This window comes from Bos indicus x Bos taurus, chromosome 25 (genome assembly GCF_003369695.1).
Source record: "Bos indicus x Bos taurus breed Angus x Brahman F1 hybrid chromosome 25, Bos_hybrid_MaternalHap_v2.0, whole genome shotgun sequence".
Classification (NCBI taxonomy): Eukaryota; Metazoa; Chordata; class Mammalia; order Artiodactyla; family Bovidae; genus Bos; species Bos indicus x Bos taurus.
In genome coordinates, this window is record NC_040100.1 from 6,141,413 (window position 1) to 6,167,150 (window position 25,738).

At 45.7% G+C, this 25,738-nt stretch overlaps 1 protein-coding gene across 1 annotated transcript in view; it reads left to right on the forward strand.

Annotated features, from left to right (window-relative positions):
* Window positions 1–21,439, forward strand: part of LOC113883989 (zinc finger protein with KRAB and SCAN domains 1) — a 31,259-nt gene extending 9,820 nt beyond the window's left edge. Inside the window, exons 4-10 of the mRNA XM_027528239.1 lie at window positions 382–473; window positions 741–867; window positions 2,834–3,723; window positions 13,532–13,684; window positions 18,198–18,680; window positions 18,969–19,161; window positions 20,205–21,439. Of these exons, the coding sequence (XP_027384040.1) occupies window positions 382–473; window positions 741–867; window positions 2,834–3,723; window positions 13,532–13,684; window positions 18,198–18,680; window positions 18,969–19,161; window positions 20,205–21,040 (2,774 nt within the window). The 3' untranslated portion in view covers window positions 21,041–21,439. The remainder of the gene's footprint in view (window positions 1–381; window positions 474–740; window positions 868–2,833; window positions 3,724–13,531; window positions 13,685–18,197; window positions 18,681–18,968; window positions 19,162–20,204) is intronic.
* The last annotated feature ends 4,299 nt before the right edge of the window (window positions 21,440–25,738 follow it).

Here is a 25,738-nt window from a genome sequence, read left to right on the forward strand (position 1 = left end):
GACTGGAGAAGGTTAAATTATGAGCCAGACCTGACTCGAGCTGAGTGTTGCCTGCTTCTGTGGCTGGGAACAGGAGCCTGGTTCTGGTTCTGGCTCTGGCTCTGGCTCTGGCCTCTCAGCAGGGGACGTTAGGCAAGTTGCTTACCCTTTTAGGGCCTCTGTTTCACCTTCTGTGACTCCTTGTTCCTCCTGCTCAAGAACAGAAGTCTTGGGAAGACACAGCTTATGCTGGCTTTCTTACAGTCCCTGTAATTATCAGTTCTGTAGTTCCTCGTTGAACATCAGGCACTCTGGTACAGGAAAGAGGGTGCCCTGGGCCCTTATTCGAGAGGGACCCAGAGCAGAGCTGGCTTCACTCACAGCTCCTTTCTCCTCCTTCAGCTCTCCCTGCCACCCACGTTCCTGCCCCTCATCCTGAGGGGGCTCCCAGAGACCAGGCGATGGCATCTGCATTGTTCTCGGCAGATTCCCAGGTGAGCTGTGGGCCCCTCTGCCCTCCTGAGTCCCTGCCATCTGCCTCTTGCTGGGGCTCTTCTGGCGGTCTTCTCCCAAGGCGCTGGCTGTTGAAGCCCGGGCCCACAGAATAGCCCCCACTCCCCGAGAGTCCACTGGAGCCTAGCGTGGCTGCCTTTTCTTCCCAGCATCCTTTAGGTTTGCAGTCACCCTGACTGCAGGTTCGGGCAGTGGGACTGTCCCTGGGCTTTGGGGGAACTGAGTGTGGGGATCTCGTGTTATTTCAGGCAATGGTGAAGATCGAGGACATGGCCGTGTCCCTCATCCTGGAGGAATGGGGATGTCAGAACCTGGCTCGGAGGAATCTCAATAGGGACACCAGGCAGGAGAATTATGGGAACGTGATTTCCCAGGGTAAGATGGGTGCAGGATTACTTGTGATAAGAGTGTATTGCTTCTTTTTCCAGTAGCTGTGGGATCTCTGATGTGTTAGACTATCGAGCCCCTTTGTTCAGACCAGATGGAGAAGGAGAACACTGTTTATTTCATCCCAAAGCCTGGCACTGGGCCTTCCTGACTCCACGTGGATTTCTTAGGTCTAGGTAGTTTTACCTCTAGGGAGTCTTTTGAAAGCAGAAGTAACTCTTGCGTTCTGATTCCCTACCTTTTCAACTACTCGGTCACCAGTGAGGATTCTGCTTCATTCCCTGCGGTTACAATTGAGGTGCTTTTGTTGGAGTTGGGGAGTGTCTGTATTTTTTAGTGTAGAGGGCCAGGTGAACGAACACTGACTATCAGTCTCATCCTAACCTGGGACCTGTTCCTGAACCCACCAGGCATCCTTCCACGGGTTTTCGGTCTTGCGTCCTACGAGCGCTGCTCCGCCAAAACCCTGTATGTGTAATTCCATGACCTTATGCCTGTCCCTCCCTCAGGGTCAGGTTTCCTAGGTTCCAAACCTAATGGTGATCTTCTGTGAAGAGCTCTGGCTCCTGAGTGTGTAGTAAGAACAAAGAAGTTCTCAGAGGCATCAACCGGATATGACAAGGTGACGCAGCTGACAATCTCATTTGTCTCTGTTAGGTCTCAACCCCTGGGAGACTTCACTGTAGGAAACTGTCAAATCAGTCCTGTCACAGGGAAGGCCCACTTCCTGAGACTTCTGCCTGGGGAGAGCAAGGGGAATGTGAATGAAGGGAGGATGTTACTACAGAAACTTCAAGTTTTGTTTTGAACCATAGGGTTAGCTGGGGTTCATTTTTTAATACTTGCTCTTTGGACAAGGTGAAAATTAAGCCAAAATACTGATCTGTGTTTGTGAGCTGTGTAGTACCCACCTGTTGCTAACTTAAAACATAGGGAACCATCCAGATCATCAAGGACCTAGGATTGGAATTCAAAAGAATAGACCAGTTTGATTTTCCTTATGATTGGGTCAGTATTTACGGCAGTTTCATCACTAAAGTCAGGGGCTAGATACTCAGCTCCTTCAGTGGTTGTGTTGAGGTAGTGCACACCCACTTGGAAAGGTTTCTTAATGCCAAATAAGTGAAGAATAGATTTGGATTAGTTTGGTTTTTTCTCCTAGACAAACGTAAACATATAAAATAGTGTTTTTGTACTGAACAGTTTTTAGTCTCTGCTTAAAAACAGGGGGGCACACAGACTATAGCAGTCCGCAATAAAAATATATTCCAGGTTTTGCAGGTTGCTAAAATCAGAGATCAGCTCTGCATTTGTAAAATCTTGTTTTCTTATATTACATCCTTTGTGAGCCATCTCCAGACATGTTTTCACTTTCTTTGTTCTTAGTGATTCTCAATCATCTGTCAGTGAAAGTTTCAGTTACATTTACTGATGCCCCAATCAGCTTCTCTCCCTCAGCCCTGTTACTTGAGCACATCACCTCTCTTCTCCCTGGTGGAGAGAAACCATGTCATGTGTCCCAAGATCCGCGTCACCTGCCAGACTCATTCTAATTTCATAAATACCAAGTTAAAACTGAAACTTTTTTTTTAATGTGTATTGATTCTTTCAAATTAATTATTGGGTGACCAATTAAAGAACGATGTGTTGTGACCTCTCATGTTCCTTAATGCCTCACCCCTTCCCTTCCTTTCTTGCCTGGTCTGTTCCTTCTGCTTGTTCCCAGCTTCTGCACACTTCCTGCGTTGTCCTTCCTACTCTTTGCCTGCCCTCGCATTTCCCAGTTCTCCCTGTTGTCCCTATGTTTTTTTCCACTGTTCTACTATTTTGTCTACAATTTGTACTGTGAAGTCATTTTGCAGGTATGTAGAGGTTTCCTGGAAAAGTGTCACTTGAGTAACCCATGTATTCAAAAGAAAAAGGTGCTATTTGTATTTTCTATTTATTGTGTCAGGTTGTGAAAACAGGAATGAGAATGAGGAGTCCACCTCAAAGGCTGAAAGTGCAGAAGACTCGGCATCACGTGGGGAGACTGCAGGAAAATTCCAGAAAGATGTCGGAGAAAAGCGTGAACAGCAGGGCAGAGTGGTAGAAAGGCAGCAGAGAAACCCTGAGGAGAAAGCTGGAAAAGAAAAGAGAGACTCAGGGCCAGCTACAGTCAAGGAGAAAAAACCCAGCACAGGAGAGCGAGGCCCGAGGGAGAAGGGGAAGGGTCTGGGGAGAAGCTTCAGCCTGAGCTCCAACTTCACCACTACCGAGGAGGTTCCCACGGGAACCAAGGCCCACAGATGTGACGAATGTGGAAAATGCTTCACACGGAGTTCAAGCCTTATTCGCCATAAAATAATCCACACTGGAGAGAAGCCCTATGAATGTAGTGAGTGTGGGAAAGCCTTCAGTCTTAACTCAAACCTCGTCCTGCATCAGCGCATCCACACAGGAGAGAAGCCTCATGAATGTAACGAGTGTGGCAAAGCCTTTAGTCACAGTTCAAATCTCATTCTGCATCAGCGAATCCACTCTGGGGAGAAACCCTATGAATGTAACGAGTGTGGGAAGGCCTTCAGCCAGAGCTCAGACCTCACTAAGCATCAGAGAATCCACACAGGAGAAAAACCCTACGAATGTAGTGAGTGCGGAAAAGCTTTCAACCGAAATTCATACCTTATTTTGCACCGGAGAATTCACACCCGAGAAAAGCCCTATAAGTGCACGAAGTGTGGCAAGGCCTTCACCCGGAGCTCAACCCTTACCCTGCATCACAGAATCCACACCAGAGAGCGAGCCTCAGAGTACAGCCCGGCCTCCCTCGACACGTTTGGAGCATTCCTGAAAACCTGTGTGTAAAGTGTTTGTCAAGCCATTTCCCCCTTTCGTTTCTAGAATGATTTCAGAGATTTGTGCCCATGGAGGGGAAATAAAAAGCCTAAACAGGTTATAAAGAAAATCACACTCAAGGATCCTTACAGCTACATCAGCAGCGTTCTGCCTCTGTCTAGTCTGTGGGCCGGTAGTTCTTCCAGAGCTCCTGTAGGGAGATGCTCAACTTGGGATGTAATCCACACGCTACTTCCACACGGGGCAGAAGCACACACACAGGAAAACGTCAAGGCTTTCAGTAATGAGGGTACCTCCAAGGCACCCTTGGACTCTCCACAACCACACCATATAGTTAGAAGACTGAGGTCGTGTCTGTGAAAATAACAACGATTTTCAAAACCTGCTTGCCACAGGCAAACCCTGCTTGGCCAACATCTTGCTGAACCTTATTTCTCAAAAAAGAGGGACAGTTCAAACAGACTACATGGAGACCTGCTGCTCAAGCTAATTACATAGATATGGTAAGTTCTGTCCAGGTACTGGTAGCCTACCAAAGCTGTAGAAATCTAGGACTGCGCTCGTCCACATCAAACCAAAGATTCCCATCTCTTCCTGAAAGGGAGAGTCCACGCGCACCAGGCAGCATTCCAAAGGCAGCTGGTTCTGTCCTCCTCACTGAGAGAGAGCCTGCTGAAACGGCGACTGTGATCAAAACTCTTCTCTCCCTTTGTGAGGTCCCTGAATCCCTGAAGCGCTGCCGCACTCCTCAGTGCATCTCTCCATGAGTTAGCACTTGATTGCATACTGTCCGCACTCCTCAGTGCATCTCTCCATGAGTTAGCACTTGATTGCATACTGTCTGTAATCCTTCGTTGTTCCACGTGTGAAAGTTTTCATCACTCCCCAGAAGAGACGCTTCTCCTGGCGGGTGTATATTTATATTTATATCCTGGACAGCCCCGGACATAGTGCTGAACATGTAAGAAGTGTTCCTTAGGCCTGACTTCTAGCACGACTTTTACATTCACCAGAGAGCCCGTGAGTCAGGAGTACCTGAAACACGGTAGCCTGGGCCAGCTTGTGAGACCTTCAGAGCCAAGGGCATTGCTAGAGCTCCAGAGTCTCATGCCTGTTTTTGTCTTGAAGATAAACATGTCAGTCCACCACCAGCATAGACTCTTATCTGGACCCAGATCAGAGAGAGAATACCAGGGAATATCAGAAGTGACTTTGTTGTCATCATCTTAAAAAAGACACTTAGGCTGTTGCTGGATGTCTGTTTATGGCAAAGATGTTCACCAGAACCTATCAGTCAACTGCTGGACGCCGTGATGATTGGAGCACTTTCTGAATCGTGTGGAACGTTAAACAATAAAGTTCAGAAGATGTGATTTCTGTTGCTTTTCAGAAAAAGGAACATTTTTTCCCCACCCCTTCCAGAAACTTTGAAAAAACATTTTACACCATTATCTGGCAGTTACTAAACATGTCTGTTGCTCCGAGAAGCTCACCAGCCTACTGAAACGTAGGTGGTTGTGTCGCAGTCATTCTGCACAGGGTCTTTTTTGCTTCTCGTCACTGAAGGCTGCGGTGAGGCTGTGAAACTTGGATCTTTCCCACCATCTGTGCAGGAGGTTGCACTCCCTTCTTTTAGAAGCTCATGACAGATCATTTTTGGATACACACACACACCAAGCCCCAAGCAGCGTGGGCTACACAGGAAGTCATCAGGGCTTCAGGTAGGGGTGACTGCTCATGCAGGAACTTAGAAACTGACTAAGAACACACCTGAAGACTAGCCTCATGATAGGAGACTCCCCACCCCCCTGCCACATAGAGTTTGAGATTTTCCGTCAAGAACTAAAACTGTCATTCGTCACTTGTTCGTCAGCCAACAACGCAGCCTTATGAGACAGTGTCAGCTTCATGGGGAGCCATGGGGGTGGGGGCAGCTGTAGCCTCAACTCCAGGCCAGATAGCACTAATCCTCTGGCCTCTGTAACTTGGACCTGCCCCCAGCTTCCGTGCAGCTCCTGAGCAGTCGCATCAGTGTGTTGCCTGGGGCAATTTCACCGAGGTCAGCTGGTGACCAGAGTAGTCTATCCAACTGGGTTAAGAAAAGGAGCGATACTCCAGAAGGGCAAACCTGACTAACTTTTGATAGAAAAGGGAAGGTAGAAGAAACTGCTTTGAGGAATTTTCTTCAGAGTAAGACAAGGATGGTCAAGTAGAAAACTTGGTGCATTTGAGCAAAGACTTCTGCTGCCAGGGAACTACGGAAAGCAGTGAGGTGCTTACCTCCAGACACTGATCAAAGTACCACCTGTTCCGAAGAGGGAAAGAACGTTGGTTGGGTCCACCTTGGCCTTTTTGCACCACAACTCCATGCCAACATAATTCTGCCATCATTTCTTTTTATGGAAATTATAACCTGTTCCCCCATATGTAATTCCCATTTTCCTGGGATATCGTACTGACTGGGACGGCTATGGGGGTTGCTCCAGGTCTTCAGCACATGGACTCCTTGAAATAGCTGTTTGAAGACATCTTTTCTGAAGAAAACAGGCTACTGCTGTTTATTAAAACTATTGGCATTGAATTCATTTATCAGCTGCTCAGCACAAAGTATAATTGGGTCATGGTCCAGAAGGCTCACAACATCTAAATTAGTGCTTGGAATCATCATTCGAAAGTCCTCAACTGGCTGAAGTCTGTTAACAGTTCAAGGACTCTAGTTAACTGTTGGCATGCTAGCTGACCCAGTGGAAATATTTGAGAGGTTTTTAAAAATATTCCTTAACCTTGCCAGGAAGAGAAGTAAAATTCTTCAGGTTACTGGGCATTTGTTTCTGCTTCATCCTGGCAGACAAGGCTTAAAGCCTAAGACTGCAGATGTATGAGGCATCTTGATATGTAGGGCACTTAGTATTTTATTAAAGACATAAAAGTGAAACTGCTAACGATGTTCAGACAGGTTGACCCTTTTGATGGGTAAGAATTCGCATCTTACCTGGCATCAGAAAATTCATTCCAGGAAGGAACCTCTTCAATGTGATAAATATGGCAAAGCCTTTAATCACATTTCAGCTCTTAGCATCAAAAAGCTCACTGTAAATAAACATTGTTAATACTATCTGTGAGGAAAACTTTCCACGTATAGCGCTCATTGCTTTGGACAGAAAAGGAATTCCTTCAGTGTGTTCCAGTCATGTAACGAATTTCAGAAACACTGTGGAGAAAGCTCAATCTTAACTGCAGAGGATCCACAGAAGAAAAAAAATGTGGGGAAATGCTAAAGAAATAGCAAAATGTACAATTTCTGACAAAACTTGTTGCTCTTGGGAACTTCTGTATATTTTGTATGATCATGTCAGTGTCTGTGTTTTGCACCCCAGCCCCTGTCACTCTGTATACTCCCTGTACCAGATAATGTATTTTTATTTTAATCTATTTGACAGAACACATCAATCACTCCAAAAGAGCAGTGTTTTGGAGTGAGTAGTGAAATTGACACAGACAAAAAGTCAATTCACAGAACTGAGGAGAGGGAACAGTGAGGGGAAAAAAAAAAACTTCATAGTTTGGTGCTTATCAAGTCAAGAACTTAGGAATGAGTAGATTCGTTAGGAGGGACAGGTGAGTAGGGAACTAAAATGGAACAGTTTGCTATAGACGCCTGCAGTTTCCACAGCCAGAAACTCAACGCTTAGCTGCCAGATCACCGTTTCCAGCAAGGAGAATGGGTTCTCTGAGCTTGTCGGGGGCGAAAGAAGGTCTGCTCCATGAATTGAGAGTAGGGAGTGGACTGGGAAGGCCAGGGGGACCACTAACTATCTTGACCTGGACCAGTGGTGTAAAGCATCATCCTGCTTCCCCCACTAACTCGTACCTCTGTGTTGAGAAAACGTGGGGTAGGAAAACACCAAGATGGACTTTTCCCTGGAAAACAGACACAGATGCATCCAGGCCCTGGCATTGCAGTGTTCCCTCTGTATACCTCCTGTGTACAGGAGTCTCCTGTATACCTCCCCTGATCCCACTCACCTACCCTGGCCTGTGATTATTAAGAGAGGGCTTGAGAAGATTCACAGCTGAGAAAGAACTTTTTTCTGTTCTTTATCCTAGAGTTGATCACCTTTTATTGCAGGGTCTGGTCATCCTGACATACTCATCTAAAGCTAGCTAACCAGGTTCATCCTACCACCCTCACGGAAGAATCATCATGTAAATTGGTGTAATGGAATTAACCCGTAGTCAGACAGTGACAGCAATACCTGCCAGAGAAGCCATGTGTTTGTGGTCCGATTCTGTGCAGCTGCTCAGAAATAGCGATGAGGGGGCCATGGTGCCTGAACTGGGAAACCAAATGCAGGTCTGCAGATTGCAAAGCAAAATGTAGGATCAGAAAAGGAAAGTAAGTGGTATAAATAGATGTTTTTGTAGAAGTTAGAGTAGATTTTTATTTCAGCTACTGCTGGAGAATATAATAGCATTGTTTAAAAAGTTTCTAACATTTGGGTTTCATTCCTGGGATGGACACACTACTGTACATTGAAAAGTAGTTACTTATTTTGCTATTCAAATTAATTTTTTATTCTATCTAAAACTGAAATTATCTGTTTTACTTTTCAGAGCTTTGTAAAAACAAACTTGAAGTTATAGGGAGGTAAGCCATCTCCGATTCTGCAGGTCAAACAGAAGTTTGGGAAATATTTTAGACATCACATAATAAGAATGTCTTAACATGAGAACTTAGTTTCATATTGTCTGGTTCTGTTTAATAGTGGATACCACAAACCTCGTGTTTTTCTCTCATCCTGAAACCATGGAAGGTAAAGAGACATTAGATTGACTTCTGAACAATGGTCTGTTATTTAACAGGTTTTTCTTTTAATTGTTGAGTTTCTCACCTCCATTTACTAAAGAATCATGACTCACTTCAAATTGCACAGCAGTCAGCAAAGTTAATTGGCCCTAAATTAAATTTTCTCCCTTCAGCAAGCACTCATTAAGCAGTCAGGCTGAGTGTGTTAAGATGCAGAGTTAAGTTTGTGAGGTATTGAAAGGTGATGCTGAAACTGGGATTTCATTCCAGCGTCAGATGTGGGTTTCAAGTTCCTTTGGTCCAGGGAAGGGACTGGGCAGCCACAGGTGCCCCCAAGTTGCTTTTGGTTATTCTCCCAACAAGGTCAGATGCGCCATGAAGGAGAGTGGAGAGGAGGGATGTAGAAGACAGACTCCAGCTGCTTAAGAGTGACAGGGGAGCCTGGGGGAGAGAGGAGAGAGACTGCCCATGAGTTGTGGACCAGTATTCGCCCGCCTTTCCACCTGGCCCCTGCCCCGCCTGAGCAAGGACAGAGCATATTAGAGATGCTTCTGCTGGTGGTAGGGGTTCTTATGTGAAAACAGATATGTGAGGGGGGTGGGTGGGAGGAAACAGGTTGTGATGATACAGGAAAATCTGTGAGTTTAGGGGCAAGGGGTGGGGTATGCAGGCAAAATCAGCAATTATTTTAAAATGAACATATGTATTTTTATTAGCTTTTAGTTAAATAGAGATTATTACACCCAGGTCAACACGATAAGCCTAAATATATATAGAGAACTAACTCAGGCATTGTCTTGTTTATCTGTAGACTGAATAAAATAAACCTTTCCTGTTTTGTCAGTTCCTGGTATCTTCGTTTAGAATAAATTAGACCAAAAGAAGAAGCTCGCTTGTCTTTGTACACCCCCAGAGTTAAGTTATTGCTGTTCAACCCTGGCCTTTTCATTTCACTGGTCTTTGAAGAGTCCAGGTGCTTGATAGATGTTCAGTAAATGATTTTTTAAGTGAACTTGTTTATTTAAAATCCTCTTAACATTTATGGAAAGACTTCTTTCGGTAAGTAATGGGATCTTAGAGGGAAAGTGGTTTTTTTGTTGTTGTTAAAGCTAAGAAACTCCTCCATTGAAGAGTCTTTTGAAACCTTGCTCGAGAGCTAAAAGTTTCAATCATGAAAAATAGCAGCAAACTGAAACTGATACGCACTTGCAGTCAATGGTCCATTTCAGGAGGCTGGTGCTGTCTGACAGAGAAATGTTTAGTGAGGTCGGGGAAGGAGATGGGATTTGTAATAAATATTCTCTATGTTCTCTTCCGAATCTTGGTAAAACAATAAATTATCATCTCTAGGTGGCAATAGTTGTGATGTTTGTGTTTTGTTGTCCTTGGTTGCATAAAATGTACATTTTGGATAAAGAAATAGAAGTATAATTTCAAAGACAAAAACACGTACTGTCACCCACAAACAACCCTCAACCAAATGACATGTCCTAAGTAATTTCTCAGGAGCTTAGGTAGCTTCTAAGAGGGCAACAGAATGAAAAGCCGTGGAATGAAAATGCTTTTTAACGATCTCCTAAAACAATTTTCTCATAAAATGAAACCATTAAAATAATCTTTGAGCACTTTATGAATCTTAGAAAACAGAACATCCTAATGGTAAGAACAGCATGTAAAACTGATGGTTTAGATCTTTAAATATGACTTCTAATAACCTTGTTTATTAGAAACTTTTTTTTTGCTTTGTCTCATTTAAGTAATTTTTTTCACTCTATTTAGAAACCAGAGAGAAGTGCAGAGTGTTCTGTTTTCCCCTGAGCTTCAGTTTTCATATCCTAAAGGGGTCCTAAAGGAACAGTATTTGCCCTGGAATAATGGACATTGCTGATACAGGTTTAAGAGGCCTTTCCAAACTTTGCCTGTCCATTCATCAGTAGTCGCCACCACCACCTCCCAAGTCTCAGGTGTCTTCAGCACAGCCTCCACTCCAGATGCCTGAATGCAGGAGGTGCTGGTCTGAGTCTTCTACCTGAGTTATCGGTCACTGTGCACCCTGCATTGGATTCTGGACTTGAATTTTAAAAGACATCAACCACCGGAGGGAAAAACAAAACCACCTCTGGTGTGCAATGAGGGGTTTTGCTTGGTGAGGAAAGAAGGCATAAGAACTTGGTCTCTACCCTCAAGTATCTCTAAAGGCTTGTCAGGTCAGAAGAGAGATTCAGTCTGTTCTCCACGACTCCAGGAAATAGATTTAAATCCCTTTCAGTAAACATTGTCAGACCACGTCCTGGGTGTCAGGAATAATAGGTTCTGCAATGAGTAAGGCAGATACATAAAACCAGCTCTGCCCAGCCTCAGCCTCTAATTGTCCTGGCAGAGGCAAATTAGAAAAAGACACCTCTTCTCAAGACACTTGGCTGCCTTGTACTGGCGAGTTGTGATAACCGCACAACTCCAGGGACTTCCCTGGGGGTCCAGTGGCTAAGACTCCACCTTCTCAATGCAGGGGGCAAGGCTTCCCTCCCTGGTCAGGGAACTAGATCCCACGTGCTGCAACTAAGAGCCAGCACAGCCAAATAAATATTAAACTGTACAACTCCCTGATAAGATGAATGGTGCCCCCCCCCGGGGGGGGTTTTGTAGGGCCCAAGTTGCACAACCAGGAGGAGTGACCCCAGTGGAAGTCGCTAGGAGAAGGAACCTTGTTGCCAAGTCAGCCAGAGCAGGTTGCTGCATCGAATCAGGTCACCTGTGACACCTGGGGTCCTGGGCAGGAAGGGATTTTGCAAGTGGGAGGGTTGGGCCACATGCCCTTTGTGATCTCCATCTACTCAGAGATAATGCAGTTTTTTTCTAGGTTCTTCCACGACAAGGGGCAATGAGCTGGCAACATGCTCTCTTGTAAAGTCTTGGCAGGAAACTATCTTCTCTTGTTAAGACAGGTGGCCTTCTCCAGAGAAGGTAGGATAACAAAGGATCTGCGATGGGCAGAGCCACATCCATGGCAGTGGGGCATGGGAAGCCGACATTAAAACACAGGAAATGAGAAAAATATTGTAGCCCAGAGTTTTGAAAATTAAAATGTCCTTAGTATTGGTACAGCTAATTACAAAGCTAGCTCACTCTCCTGTGATCCAGGCGCTTTAAAGTTGTCAGAGGAGGTTGTTATTACGCCCCTTTTCCAGGTAATTAAATTGCATCTTCAAGTCCCCCAAGGCTCATTAGCACAGAATTCCAGGTCTAAGCTATGAGGTTGTCTTAACTACATCACCTTGATTCTCTTTTCATTTTCTTTAGCTGAATGAATGTCTTTGCAACTTCCCAACAGGCTGTACAGGTGGATTCCTGGGGGTGGGGGTGGGGGGCAGTGCGAGCTTTCCTTGTTTTAAGAGAAATCAAGGTTTGATCACCCTCTACTGGCAAAGCATAGTGATAGCAGCAAAAATAAGTGAGTGAAACTTAAGGGACAAAGATCCTGAAAGCAGCTCTCTTGGAGAGAAAAAACAACCACCCTGTCCAAAACAGAGGAGGGAGCCGAGACTTATAATAACCAGCGTAGCATTTCGCTTTCCAGATTTCTGCTACAAAGGGAAGGGGACTCCCCCCCCCCTTTTTCTTTTCAAACCAAATCTTCCAAAACAAAAGAAAACTGAGTAATGTAGAGAGTGAAGGGGGAGAATATGGCAGAGTATGGAGATTTATTTAAGAAACCGAGGGCCCTCAGAGGGTCATGTTACACTTCACATTGCAAGATTCAGAAACAACTTTCAGACAAGATTGTGAAACTGTTGTAGCTGATCTTTGGGACAATCATGTGGCAATTTCCAAATATTTTGAAGGGGCTGACAAGAACTACCACATGTATTTTGTGAGAGGAAAAGCTCAGGCAAAACTAGGATCAACATGGGAATTCCCTGATGGTTCAGTGGTCAAGATTTGGCGGTTTCACTGCTGAGGGCCTGGGTTCCATCCGTGATTGGGGAACTAAGAGTCCACAAACCTTGTGGCACAGTTTTAAAAAAAAAGACTAGGATCAATGAGTTGAAATTACAGGAAAGCAAATGTTTAGTTGAACTTTTTGCAAGTAGAACTCTCCATAAGTTTCTTTGTATGTGATTGTTGAATGAATTCATTGGGAAGAGTATGAGGTTCTTGGAAGCCAAAACAATTCTGAAATGCAGATGCCACATCCCAGCAAGCCACCAACCACACTGGTTAACTTTATTTGCTGTGTGGTCTTTTCTCTAGTTGCTGAGAGCAGGGGCTCCTCCCTAGATGTGCGCCGTCTTCATTGCAGTTGCTTCTCTTATTATGGAGTACAGCCTCAATAGTTGTGCACGGTGCATCGGCTGAGTTGCTCTGCAGTATGCGGGATCGTCCTACTTCGGGATAGAACCTGTGTCTCCTACATTGGCAGGTGGATTCTTTACCACTAAGCCACCAGGGAAGTCCCAACTTGTGTGCCTTTTGAGGGATCAATCCCTTATTTACAGTTAGTCCCTAATTGCAATTGAGCAAGAGCGGGGGTGGGGGGAGGAGGTTGATAACGTAGGCACGGACCTCCGTACCGAGTGCTGCGACACCAGGTGCACCTATAAGGTGACATCAGAGATCTCTGTCCAGGAAGCTTAGAACCCACAGAGGCCCAAGGGCACAGCTACTTCAGCTGGATGCCGCCGGGAGAGAAAGAACTGAATCTCGGGCTTAGAGGGCTAAGTGGGGAACTCCATGTTCATAAACGGGGACCGAGTTCCCACGCTGTGACCAGCCTGAGGATCACAGGAGAACTGGCCTCAAGTCCAGGAGGGGGAACCGAGGTCACCGCGCAGAGCCCACGCCTCTCCCTGGCCCGGCGAGAAGCTGCGGGGTGCGAACACCGCCAAGACTTCGTCTAGTCGGCCCTTTCTTAGTTTAAAAAAAAAAAAAGGAGTGCGGAAAAAAAAAGGGGGGGAGGTGCGGACTAGGTCCCCGGCTGTTAACGTTGCGGGGGCTTCTCTCCTCTAGTCCCTGCGGGGCAGGAACCTTCGGCGAACCCGAGACACCGAGATGCAGAGAAGACCTCCCGAGTTCCTAGAGGGGCCGCTGCGGCCCCTCGCAGCTCTCCGCGGGCGGAGCTATGACGTACTTCCGGCTGCGCCGGCCGCGCTGCGCGTTGAGGTGTCCCAGCGGCCCGAGCGGCTCTGACTCACGGTGAGCCTCCTGGTCCACGGTTCGCGTGGCGGGCGGAAGAGGGAGTTTCCGCCGAAAGGGTGCGGGGAGGGACGAGTGGATTAGGCAGCTGTGGCCTCTGGGGACTCCCCAGACCGGTCCTGGGAGGGAGGTGAGAGGAGGCCTCTGTCCCTACCTAGGCCCAGATGGCGGAGGCCTTTGCTCTCGTGAAAGCATTTCCGCCCCTGCCCCCACCCCCGGGTTTAACAAGTGAAAGTTGGTCTCTTTCGCGTTACAAAGCAGTTTTTTTCTGCCTTCGGTGAGCCCAGTCGCCAGTCAGCTAGAACAGGGATGTTTTCTCTTATTTCCCGGGCTCTAAGTAGGCGGTCCAAATTCAAGGCTAATTGATTTAAGAAACTGAGCCTCGGAAGTCTTGTGTATTGTCTGAAATATGGGAGGGACTAAGTCCGTTGGGCATTGTTCAGGTTAGAAAGTACGTAACAGGAATCTGCTCAAGTTTAGAAACCCATTTTAGAGGGCCGTTTACTTACAGTTTGTCTAGAGAAAGGTGATCTGGTGAGTGAGGTACTTAGAAACTCCTGTTATAAAAGGAACAGTTGGAAGAGTTGTGAAGAAAAGAGTTAAGCAAGACAACTGTTTTCAGGTGTTGGAAGGCTACTACGGAGAAAGTAAGTTTTGGACTAGGAGCGAACTAGGATCAGTGAAGAAAGAGAAAAAGTGATGCAGAATTTGGTGCAGTTTAAAGAAGCAAGAAACTCAGAAAACTATCCAACAGTAGAAATCTGTGCCTCAAAATTATCAGATTTGCCTGCGTAGGAGTTTTCAGTTACAAAAGGGTAACATTTTAAGGGTAACAGAGGAGCCTGGTGGGCTGCCGTCTATGGGGTCGCAGAGTCGGACATGACTGAAGCGACTTAGCAGCAGCAGTAGCCGCAACATTTTAAAAGTTCTAGGAGGAAAAAAAAAAGCATTCTAGCAGCAATAGGTAAATCCCATTTAATTGTTAGAATTTATAATAATAACTTGGTTCATTTATGCCTGATCTTCTAGAATGGGATTTGGGACACTTTTGGGGGGCGTGTAAGCTTTGGGAAATTGGCCTAAAGGAGGGGAAAAAACTCGGAACAGAATAAACACTGCTTGTAAACTATGAACTTTTGCTCTTTGGCCATTTTGTGCTAAACAGTCTAGATAGCTTAAAGAAGATAGTTCATTGTGGTTGAAGACAATGTGAGTAATGAAACCTCTGTTTTCTATTCACATGCTTTTTTATTTTATAAACTATTTATTGAGAAAAATTGAGAAGCCAAGATCTGGAGGGCATCCCTAAGTGAACCTTTAGACAAACTCAGCATGACCAGATGTTTGGTCAAGACCAAATACTGGCTTTGACAGGGTAAGGGTGGGAATAAACCATTATCAGATTAAAAAAAAAAAAAATTCTTTACCAGTCTGACAGGTGGAAGAAAGAGGAGAGACAAAGGACAAGGAAATCCAAGAGGCAACAGGGATTGAAATCCTTGAGGCCTTGTTTTTTGTCCTGTGATGATTTTGGCTTTTACTCCGTATGAGACACGAAGCCTTGAAAGGTGTGAACAGAGGAATGATGTGATCTGATGTATAGTATTTTATAGACAACCAAGACTTCCTTGGTGGTCCAGCGTTTAAGACTCTGCGCTTCCACTGCAGGGGGCTTAGTTCCCTGTGAGGGAACTAAGAGCCTGCATGCTGTGTGGTGGGGCAGAAAAAAGAAAAAAGGCACCGATGATGGACTGGGACAGCAGTGTTGGAGGAAGTGAGATGTGGTTGAATTCTGAATCTCTTGGGTGTAGAGCTAACAAGATTTACTCCTGAATTGTGTGTAGAATGTGAAAGAGGAGTCAGGAATGACCAGGGTTTTTTTGCTCCAGAAAACAGAACAGTAGAATTGCCATTCACTGAGATGAGTAGCTTTGGAGGAATGATGGGAAGTGCAGTTTTGGACACGTTAAGTTTGGGAAGCCGCTGGACATGCTGGTGGCAAGGTCAAGTGGGTGGTTGGTTGTAAGAGTCTGGCGCTCAGAAGAGAGGTCCAGGCTGGAGAGTGTGAATTGGCGAATGTGAATAAATAGATGGTAATTAAAGCCACGCAACCAGATGATATCAAGGAGAGTGAGTGCAATTAGGAAGAAGGCTCCAGGTGCCCAGCCTGCCACATGTTGGTGGCCTTACTGAGGCATGAATTTGAATTGCGGGCACTGCAAAACTGGTGTGCTACAATAAATCACTGAACTACTGGGCTCAGTTACTACTGACGGTACTCAGCAGTAACATTTAGGAAAACTTTCTTCCTAAAGTGTTTTGCAAAGGCAATGGTTTGATGTAGTGGCATCTGTGTTTGGATTTGCTAAGTTCAGGGTAACAGTTCCCATGTGAACGTGATGCAGGACACACCCTGTTTAATGCCTCCTGTGCCGCGTTATAACCCCTAGTGTCTGAATTTCCCAGGCTGAATCCCAGAAGCTGAGCCACCCAATGGAGAGTCCCTCTGTTCTTGGGGTGCCCTCCTCTGGCCAGAGTAGGAAATTCTGTAATAGTTAAGTTAGAGTTGTTCCTACGTGCTAGAGACAAGACGGCAGTGCTTCCCTGCTCAGTTTTCAAGTAACCCTCATCCTGGGAGCTTCAGTGGCATACTGACTGCAGAGAGCAGCATAAAGGAGTGTTCAGTGCTGACTCTGGTCCTGTGCAGGAGCAGTGGTGCCTTGTAGGATGCTTCAGAGTTGGGGTACCATAGAGGGGAGTTCAGCTATCATCCCTAGAATTCTGCACGAATTAGCAGCTGATAATTACCAACTTTCTCATAAAAGCGAGGTTGCATATTGAGGTTTCATTCTTAGAACTCCATTTCCTGTATTTTTAATTACCCAAATTGATCACAGAAATAAAGGGGAAGAGTCATATAAAATATGTTTTAAATACATATTTCCCAAATGTGTAAAGCTAAATACATGATATAAAAGCTGTAACAGACATGTACCTTTGTTGGAAGGTTCTGCATGGGCTGGAATTGGTGCTTTTTTGTTTTCCTGGGTTGTTTTTTGTTTTTTTTTTGAAGACCATAGAATTTGGGCATTAGAAGTAAAATCTATCTTGGTTTGTTAAAAACTGCTTATGATCCTTTAAAGATTTTATGATTTTTCTAGTTACAAAAGTAATATCCACTAAAGAAAATTTAGAAAATGAAAAAGACTTTTAAAAACTGAACTCATACATAATTCTCTATCCCAGAAATATCACAGTTAGTGTTTTTCCTTCATGGTGATTATGTGTATATTGTGTGTGTGTGTGTGCACGATATTTCAGGTGCAGTCAGACCAGATCCATGGAGGCTGACATGCATGTTAGAAATGAGCATACTTTGCTGCATGGCTCAGGAAACTCAGACAGGGGCTCTGTATCAACCTGGATGGGTGGGGTGGGGAGGGAGGTTCCAAAGGGAGGGGATATGTCTTTGGCTCCTTATTGAGACTGTTGGAATTTTCCTTACTCAGATCCAGTATAAGAACACATATATGACAGAAAAGATGCTGCTTAGAGTTTGAAAACATGCTTGTCAGGAAGGCCAGTCATAAGCATGTAAGATTAATTAACTTACGGAGTTTTCTTTCAGAGCATATTTAATAATAGGGTGATTCTGTTGTCGATTCACTTTCTACTTTTCCGTCTCCCCCTTTCTCTGTCCCCTACTGGTAATCACTAGTTTGTTCTCTGTATGTGTGGGTCTGTTTCTTTTTTGTTACATTCACTGGTTTTATTGTTTAGAGTTCACATGTAAGTGACAATGTACAGTATTTGTTTTTCTCTCTCTGGCTTGTTGCACTAAGCATAATACCCACCAAGTCCATCCATCCATGTTGTTGCAGATGGTTCCATTCTTTTTTATGGCTGAGTAGTATTTGCGCACGCACACCCCTTTCTAGCTGTTCATCTGTTGGTCGTCACTTAGGATGCTTCCATATCTTGGCAGTTGTAAACAATGCTGGTATGAATATTGAGTGGTTTAGTCTCTAAGTCGTGTCCAACTCTTTGTGACTTCATGGACTGTAGCCCACCCACAGGCTCCTCTTTCTGTGGGATTTCCCAGGCAAGAAGACTGGAGTGAGTGGCCACTTCTCCAGGGGATCTTCCCCACCCAGGGATTGAACCTGGATCCCCTACATTGCAGACAGATTCTTTACCAACTGAGCCACCAGGGAAGGCCCATGTATATTTTTGAATGAGTGTTTTCATTTTCTTCAGCTAGCTATGCAAAAGTGGAATTGAGCCACAGATCACTCTTTCAGAGAATGAAGACAAAATCAGATCAAAACAGAATATTGCTGAGCTGACGCTAGCAAGATTTTTGATAGTCATCGTTATATGGTATTTTTATAGTGGCTATAATTTCCACAATTTTTTAGAGACCAAAAAGCATACTTTTTCTTTTGATAATTTTATGGTAATCATATTTTCATAGGTTTAACGTGTAGCCCTAAAGAACCAGAAACCCACAGGAACCAATATTCCTGCTCCACGGAATCCTGTCTGTAGTGACAGCTGTTTCTGGAGTACCTCCGAGATGAAGGTGCTGGGCATGGCCACAGTTCTGGGCCCTAGGCCTCCACAGGAGCAGGGGCCTGTGATTGTGAAGATTGAGGAGGAGGAAGAGAAAGGGAAGCGCCTTCCCATGGAGATATTCCGCCAGCGCTTCAGGCAGTTTGGGTACCACGACACCCCTGGCCCGCGGGAGGCCCTCAGCCAGCTCCGGGTGCTCTGCTGCGAGTGGCTGCGGCCCGAGATCCACACCAAGGAGCAGATCCTGGAGCTGCTGGTGCTCGAGCAGTTCCTGACCATCCTGCCCCAGGAGCTCCAGGCCTGGGTGCAGGAGCACTGCCCAGAGAGCGCCGAAGAGGCCGTCACTCTCCTGGAGGATCTGGAACGGGAGCTGGATGAGCCGGCACCGCAGGTAGGCCGGGGCGCCCTCCCCCGCGAGATTGAGAGCCCAGCGGACCAGGCAGGGGCGGGTGTGTCCACAATGCTGAGAGTGACTGACAGGACCTTCCGCCGAGCTAGACCGTCTTTCCTCCTGGTTTTCTTCTGTTATCCTGTGTGGAATTGAGGGATTACCCTTGGGAGTTGAATGGAATGGAGGGTCTCTTTTCTAGAGGTTCTACATAGCTGTTCTGAGATTTTCTTTCATTCTGGTTCTTAAAGTGAGCTGTGCACAGACCCAGCCTTTCATAATTGTCTCTAGGTGTCCCCACCTCCCCGTGAGCAGAAACGGTCATGGGAGAAGATGTCACCCTCAGGAATGGCGGAGGAGTCCCTGAGCAGCCCGCAGCTAGAGTCTGTGGAGACCAGTCACAGATACGAGTCCTGGGGGCCCCTCTACATCCAAGAGACTGGTGAAGAGGAGAAGTTCACTCCCGCGCTGAGGAAGGTTCGAGGTAGGACCATCTCTCAGGCCCCGGCTTGGTGCCCCAGGCCTTTGTGGTGGAAGAAACAGTCATCCTCATTCCTGATTGTCAGGAGGTCCCCTGGGCTGACAGGCAGAATGAGTTCCTTTCTTCCCTCAGGTGTGTCTCAGTCAGTCTTGGTGTGGGAACAAATGACACCCTTGAAGGGAGAGCTGAAGTTTGGTAAGGGGACTGTTCACGGAGGTGAGGGCAGGTTGAATGAACTGATAAGAGATGGTGCTGGTTCATTTGTTCATGACTTAGCGGCCCTGCTGTCATCAGTTTTCAGTGTGGATTTCTCTTTTTCTCCTTTTCTGTGTGTGGATGGGTAGGTGGACTTTTAAGAGGGGTGACTGCTTAGTGAAATGGTCTAAAAAAGCTTAATGACTTCAGTCAGATTTCAAGAGTTGCTTTGTAACTGAGAGAATGACAGGAAACATGTATTGATAGTTTAAATGATGAAAGTTAAACCCTCATAGGAGTTAAGTACTGTCATTCAAACTACCAAGGATCTGGGATTAGAATGATTATAAATGGACCAAACGTTCTCTTTTATTGCTATTAAATACATTCAACTTCTGTGAGAATCCGAATTTTGTGAGTTTGCCATTAGCCTCTTCGCCCTTAATTATGCTTTTTATTTCCTGCTACCAACTTTGACCCTTCTACAATCTTTCTTTCTTGTTTCTTTCTGCCTGAACATCACCCAGCTTCTTTGTTGCTGTCTCAGTATGCTTAGTTTTGCCTGAAGTTTTGCCTAATTTCCCTCTATATATGAAGTTCTCCTGGCAGACAGCGCTGTGTACTTCTCATGCCATGATAGCTTCTGGTAGGGGCTTGCATGAAAGGCTGGCGTTGTAAACTAGATCTGATAATGACCTGTTTGTCTTAAACGTGATACTGTGACTTTGTAGAATGGTATTTGGTTACCCCTTAGAATCCATCAGTGTCACCTGATGGTTCTGTTTCTCATTTAGGTTTTTTTCTCATGACAGGAAGCAACTGACATGTCCTTATCCTGCTTATTGTTTCAGATCGTAAGTCGAAGACCCAGAATGAGGAATCAACAGATAAGGAGGGAAGTTCTGAAGAATCTCATGCAGAAGGATTCAGAAGGGATACACTTCCCATGATTATCACCGATAAATGTGAGGCCAGGTTAGAAAGGCAGTGGGTAAATCCAGAAAAGGAGAGAGGAACAAAAACCCCCCTCCAAGACAAAGGTTCTGCTAAAGGTAGAGAAGTAGTGACGAAACCTGCCCCGGGAGAGAGACGTTACATATGTGCTGAGTGTGGGAAGGCCTTTAGTAACAGCTCCAACCTCACTAAGCACCGGAGAACACACACTGGGGAGAAACCGTATGTGTGCACCAAGTGTGGGAAGGCTTTCAGCCACAGCTCCAACCTGACCCTTCACTACAGAACACACCTGGTGGACCGGCCCTATGACTGTAAGTGTGGGAAAGCCTTCGGTCAGAGCTCAGACCTCCTTAAGCACCAGCGAATGCACACTGAAGAGGCCCCTTACCAGTGTAAAGATTGTGGCAAAGCCTTCAGTGGCAAAGGCAGCCTCATTCGCCACTACCGAATACACACCGGGGAGAAGCCGTATCAGTGTAACGAGTGTGGGAAGAGCTTTAGTCAGCACGCAGGTCTTAGTTCTCACCAGAGACTCCATACTGGAGAGAAGCCGTATAAATGTAAGGAGTGTGGGAAAGCCTTCAACCACAGCTCCAATTTTAATAAGCATCATAGAATCCATACTGGGGAAAAGCCCTATTGGTGTAGTGATTGTGGGAAAACCTTCTGTAGTAAGTCCAATCTTTCCAAACATCAGAAAGTCCACATTGTAGAGGGAGAAGGATCTTAACCATCAGGTACGATCTTTTGGTGGTTTTTGTTTTTCTTACTTTAGAACGTGAATGCTAGAGATAGCCCAATAATTGCAAAGTTAACTATGGAGTAGATTTTGTTTGTTTGACTCAATGTGAAGGGGATGGAGTGAGAGCTCAGGCAGGGACAGGGTGGGTTCCTCACCTGCCCACCAACTCACTGGGGCAGGGTCCCCTCACCACACTTGACGTCCCATACACCATGCCGGCATTGCCTTCTGTATAGTTACACTGCTGTGTATCCAGTATAATTAAAGAAAAAGCATTAAAACTGTTCAGCTGTTTTAACATATACTCAAGATTATGACTTGTAAAGAAATGAGCCATGTTGAACACAGTTTAATCTGATTCAGAATAAACTTTAAAAGTTCTTGTAATGCCTCAGGACTGTTATTGTAAAAAAAAAATGTTAATCAACCCTATTCTAGAAAGAGGAAGCTTCCTACTGGTTTTGCTTTTGGAAAATTTGGATTTGGGGTAAATAAAACTTTGAGTACTTGCGAATGTGTGTTAGGAAGTTGCGGCCAGGTATGTAGAGCAGCTGCAGCTTGGTCTTTGTTGTGCTTCTCCTACATACTGAACACTGTTTCTTTTTTTGTCTTTGGGAACATTCTGTCAGCCTCACATCCTTTCTGGTCTTGTGTACTCTGTCTCTGCCAAAGTCTGAAAATCTTGACTCCTTGAGACACTTCCTTCTGAGTTCCAGAAGCCAGTAGTACAGAGTATGATTTTACCTTAAATCAGTCGACCTTGTCTTTTCCCTGTGACTGCAGACTCTCTGGTTTCAGGTGTGGCTTTTGGCCAGTTGGTCCTCCTGTTACTTGGAAACCCGACTTCACTCTTTGCTCCTGTTGGTTGCTTATCTTTGTGAGTTTTTTCCATCTCTTATTGGTAGTCACTGAAATGTCTCTTTGCTGCTGCAGCTCTAGCGTTCACGCACACCTGTCATGCCAGGATTGAGGACAGCAAGGAAGTGTCATGTCTAGTACCAGTTCTGATCGCAGGAAACTGCCTCACGTGCCATCCTGGAATAAGATTAAACTACAGGTAATGAGTCCTTGGACCAGCCAAATATGTTAGGGCGGGAGGTGAGGGAGTCATTATTGAAAAAGATTCAGCAGTGCTTGGATATGAACAGATCCTCAGGGAGGCCCACAGAATTAAGTGACTAGGCGCAGCTGGGTGTCTTTCTGGCCCCCACTGGAGCTGCTGGTCCAGATCAGGAACAGTAGGAACCTGCTAAGCCCAGAGACCTGCGTCTCGTCCTCTGGTGAGAAGGGCCTGGACCCCAGGTCTGTCCTGTCCCTTACCATCCTGACTCTGCAGTGGTACTTTCTGATGGGCATTGAAGTGAGACAAAGGTCCAAACACTTCTTCAGCTCCCATGAGTCCATCAGCTGAAATACTCCTCCGATCTCTTTGTCCCAGACTTTCAGCCTTAATTTTGGCAGACCCGTTGTCTAGCCAAACGACAGCCCAGGAGACACTTTCTCCTTCCACGAAAAGTTGGTGCTCAGTACACAGCTCACAGCTCTGCCCACCAGTTTCCCCTCTCTGGCCTTTAGGGCCACTCCTGAGCAGGGCCGTGTGAATCAGCACATTTTTGGTTCACACATCAAAATACTGAGCTGAACCCTCTGTGAGACAGAAACCCTACTTGTTTGTTCCAGCACATCAAAGGGAAATAAAGCCATAGGTGTGAGCAGAGAGACATCAGTTCAGCAAAGGTAAAGGACGTGGGAATGTGGGTCTCCTGCTTACACCCCTTGTGACTTATGGGCCTGCTCAGATTGTCTAGTGACTACATTCATATTTGTCATAAATCACAATATTGCAGTCTGTATGTATTGGGGAAGGTGGGGACAGATTTTGAGGAGAACGGGCTTTAATCTTGATAGGCACCTGAGTCAGGTGGGATCTTTGCATGGTCTTCAGGCAAAATGAGGCTCTTCTGCATTAAGGGGGAAGGGAGGTGCTTTTGTTAGGCCAGAGGGCTCAGGGGAATTTAGGATTCCAGGTGATAAAGCACTGCTACTGAAATGTTCATCTCCGATACCAGGACCCCAGTCAGGGCCTGGAATTTTGGCCTCAGTGACTAGGCGAGGCTTTTTGTTTAGCCACCTTTGCAGCTCTGCCACCCTTACAACTAAATCCTGCACCTGATTTTCAGAGCAGCCTGCCTTCACTGCAGAAGGTGCACGCTTAAACGCTACCCGGAGGACTTCTGGCTGTCATGACGTGCCCTCAATAGATAGTTGACTGACCCGAGTCTATTGTTTTCTTTCTTCAAAGCTTGAGAGAGGGAAACTCTGCAGCCCTTATAACTGCTTCTGTCCCAGTAACATGCGGGTCACAGAACCAACCACCATTGAGTTTATCACCAGTCTCTCTCTCTTTTTTTAACCACCTGTTCCAGAATCCCATCCTGAGCACTCAATTTCTAGGGCCACTTCCAGTACCAACTGTCAGAGTTTGGATTTCCCTTAAGACAGAGCCCAGGATAAGGGCCTGGGGGCAGAGAGTTTATTTAGGGGACTAGAGGAAGCAGGAGTAAGGAAGCAAGGAGACAGAGGAGGGCAAGTCAGTACCGGATGCAGTATTGAGCTGGTGCCAATGTCAGCAACCAGTGCTCAGGTCTGCTGGGGACCTTCAGAGATGGGGGAAGACCACTGGTCTACCTGAGCTCTGCTCAGCCCCAGTGCCCACCTCCCACAGTTAGGAGGCCAGTGCCTGCTCGGTTCCAAGAGAGCGCTTGAGGACCCCTGGTGGGCTGGGAAGGTCACTGTCCCCGGGACTGTGAGGCCGGCTTGGTTTGAAGATGCTTGTGAGCGTTGCCTTATATGTCACACAGACACACATTCATATGCACACATACACAGGACTCCTGGCCAAGCTTCCAGGTTTAGCAAATAAAAGCACATTTGGATTCCAGGTAAACAATATATTTGGAACATACTTATACTGAAAAAACTATTCAGTGTCTGAAATTAGGGTTAGAGTATCTGGGCATCTTATCTGGCAGTCCTACTCCCAGTGTGTGTGAGCAGCAAAGCCTCCACCTCTCTGTCCAACGTACTCCAGATACCAAGAGCATAAGGGAGCAGAGGAGAAAGAGAGAAACAGGACGTCATCAAAGTGCTTTAAAGGACGCTGTCAAGAAAGTGAAAGGACCACCCACAGAATGATAGAACATTTTTGCAAATCATGTATATGTGATAAGTCACTTTTATATTGAATATATTTACATCTGAGTAATGACAACCAATTGAAGACAGGCAAAGGAAAAAGATAAACCTGTGGACAATAAGTTTATGGAAAGGAAAGGTACTCAAGATAGCCATGAGAAAAGGCAAATCAAAACCACAATGAAACCACATCATACCCACTAGGATGGCTGTAATAAAAAAAGAAAACATCAAGTGTTGAGGATGCAGAGAATTCAAAAGCTCATACTCTGGCAGTGAGAATGTAAAATGTGACAACCACTTTGGAAGCCAGTCTGGCATTTCCTCATTAAATACAGCATTTGACTGAAATTCCTACCCTAGATATGTACCCAAAAGAAATGAAAACATCCACACAAAAACTTGTACACAAATGTTCAAAGCAACATTATTCATAATAGCCAAAAAGAAGAAAAAGCCCAAATGTTTCCATCAGTGGATGAAAGAATAAACAAAATGGGGTCATCCATAGAATAGAATATTATTTAGCCGTGAAAAGGATGATGTATAGATTCCACGCTGCAACATACATAGGTGAAATGACAGCATTATACTAAGTGAAAGAAGCTTAGACAAGAAAAGCCACATATTGTATGACTATGATTCCAGTTAACATGAAACGTCTAGAACAGGCAAATGCATGGAGACAGAAAGTAGACTGGTAAGTTGTCTAGGGCTGGGGGAGTTGGGAGGTGAGGAATGACTGTTAAAGGGTGTGGGGTTTCTTTCTAGGATATGTCAAATTGTGATGACTGGTTAGACACTCTGGATACTAAAGACCACTGGATATGGTGATGAATTAGATCTCAATAAAGTTGTTTTTAAAACAACACACAAGCTCAAGCAAAGGCTTTGCCAAGTGGCCAGCCTTGGTGGAGCAATGGAGGATTCACGCCGTGGAGACCAGTGGATGCCCATGTAGGCTGTTGCTTAGTAGATGTACCGGGCCAGGGACTCAGATGTGAAAAGACAAGATTCACACTAGCAGTTAATCCTTGCATGTAATATCTGGGGAAATTTTCCATCCATTTCAACTGGAATCGAGGATCAAGAATTCTGTGTGAGAAAATCTCCTCCCATCTGAGAGTCGACTTTCAGAGCACAACCTTCCTAGATGGCAGCACCCCTCTCTAGACTGCGAATGTGGCAAACAGCCCTCTGCAAGAGCCCTTTGCAGCTGCTGTCCTTGGGCTTGGAGTGCTTTCCCCCAGTTGTGCACATACTGGGAATTCAGCAACCTGGAAAGAAGGGCAGGACGCTGCAAACGGAACGGTACCAGCAAAGACACTGTAGTGGAAGTAAGTGGCAAGCACATGAGGAAGGGGCTGGGGTCCTGGGGAGGCTGGTGAGCGGAGAGGCCTCTGTGGTGGGTTGTGGAGTCAGTGGTGAAATCTGACAGGACAGAGTGACAGTCCCCAGACAGGTGTGAGACGTAAAGAAAAGGGGGTGGGG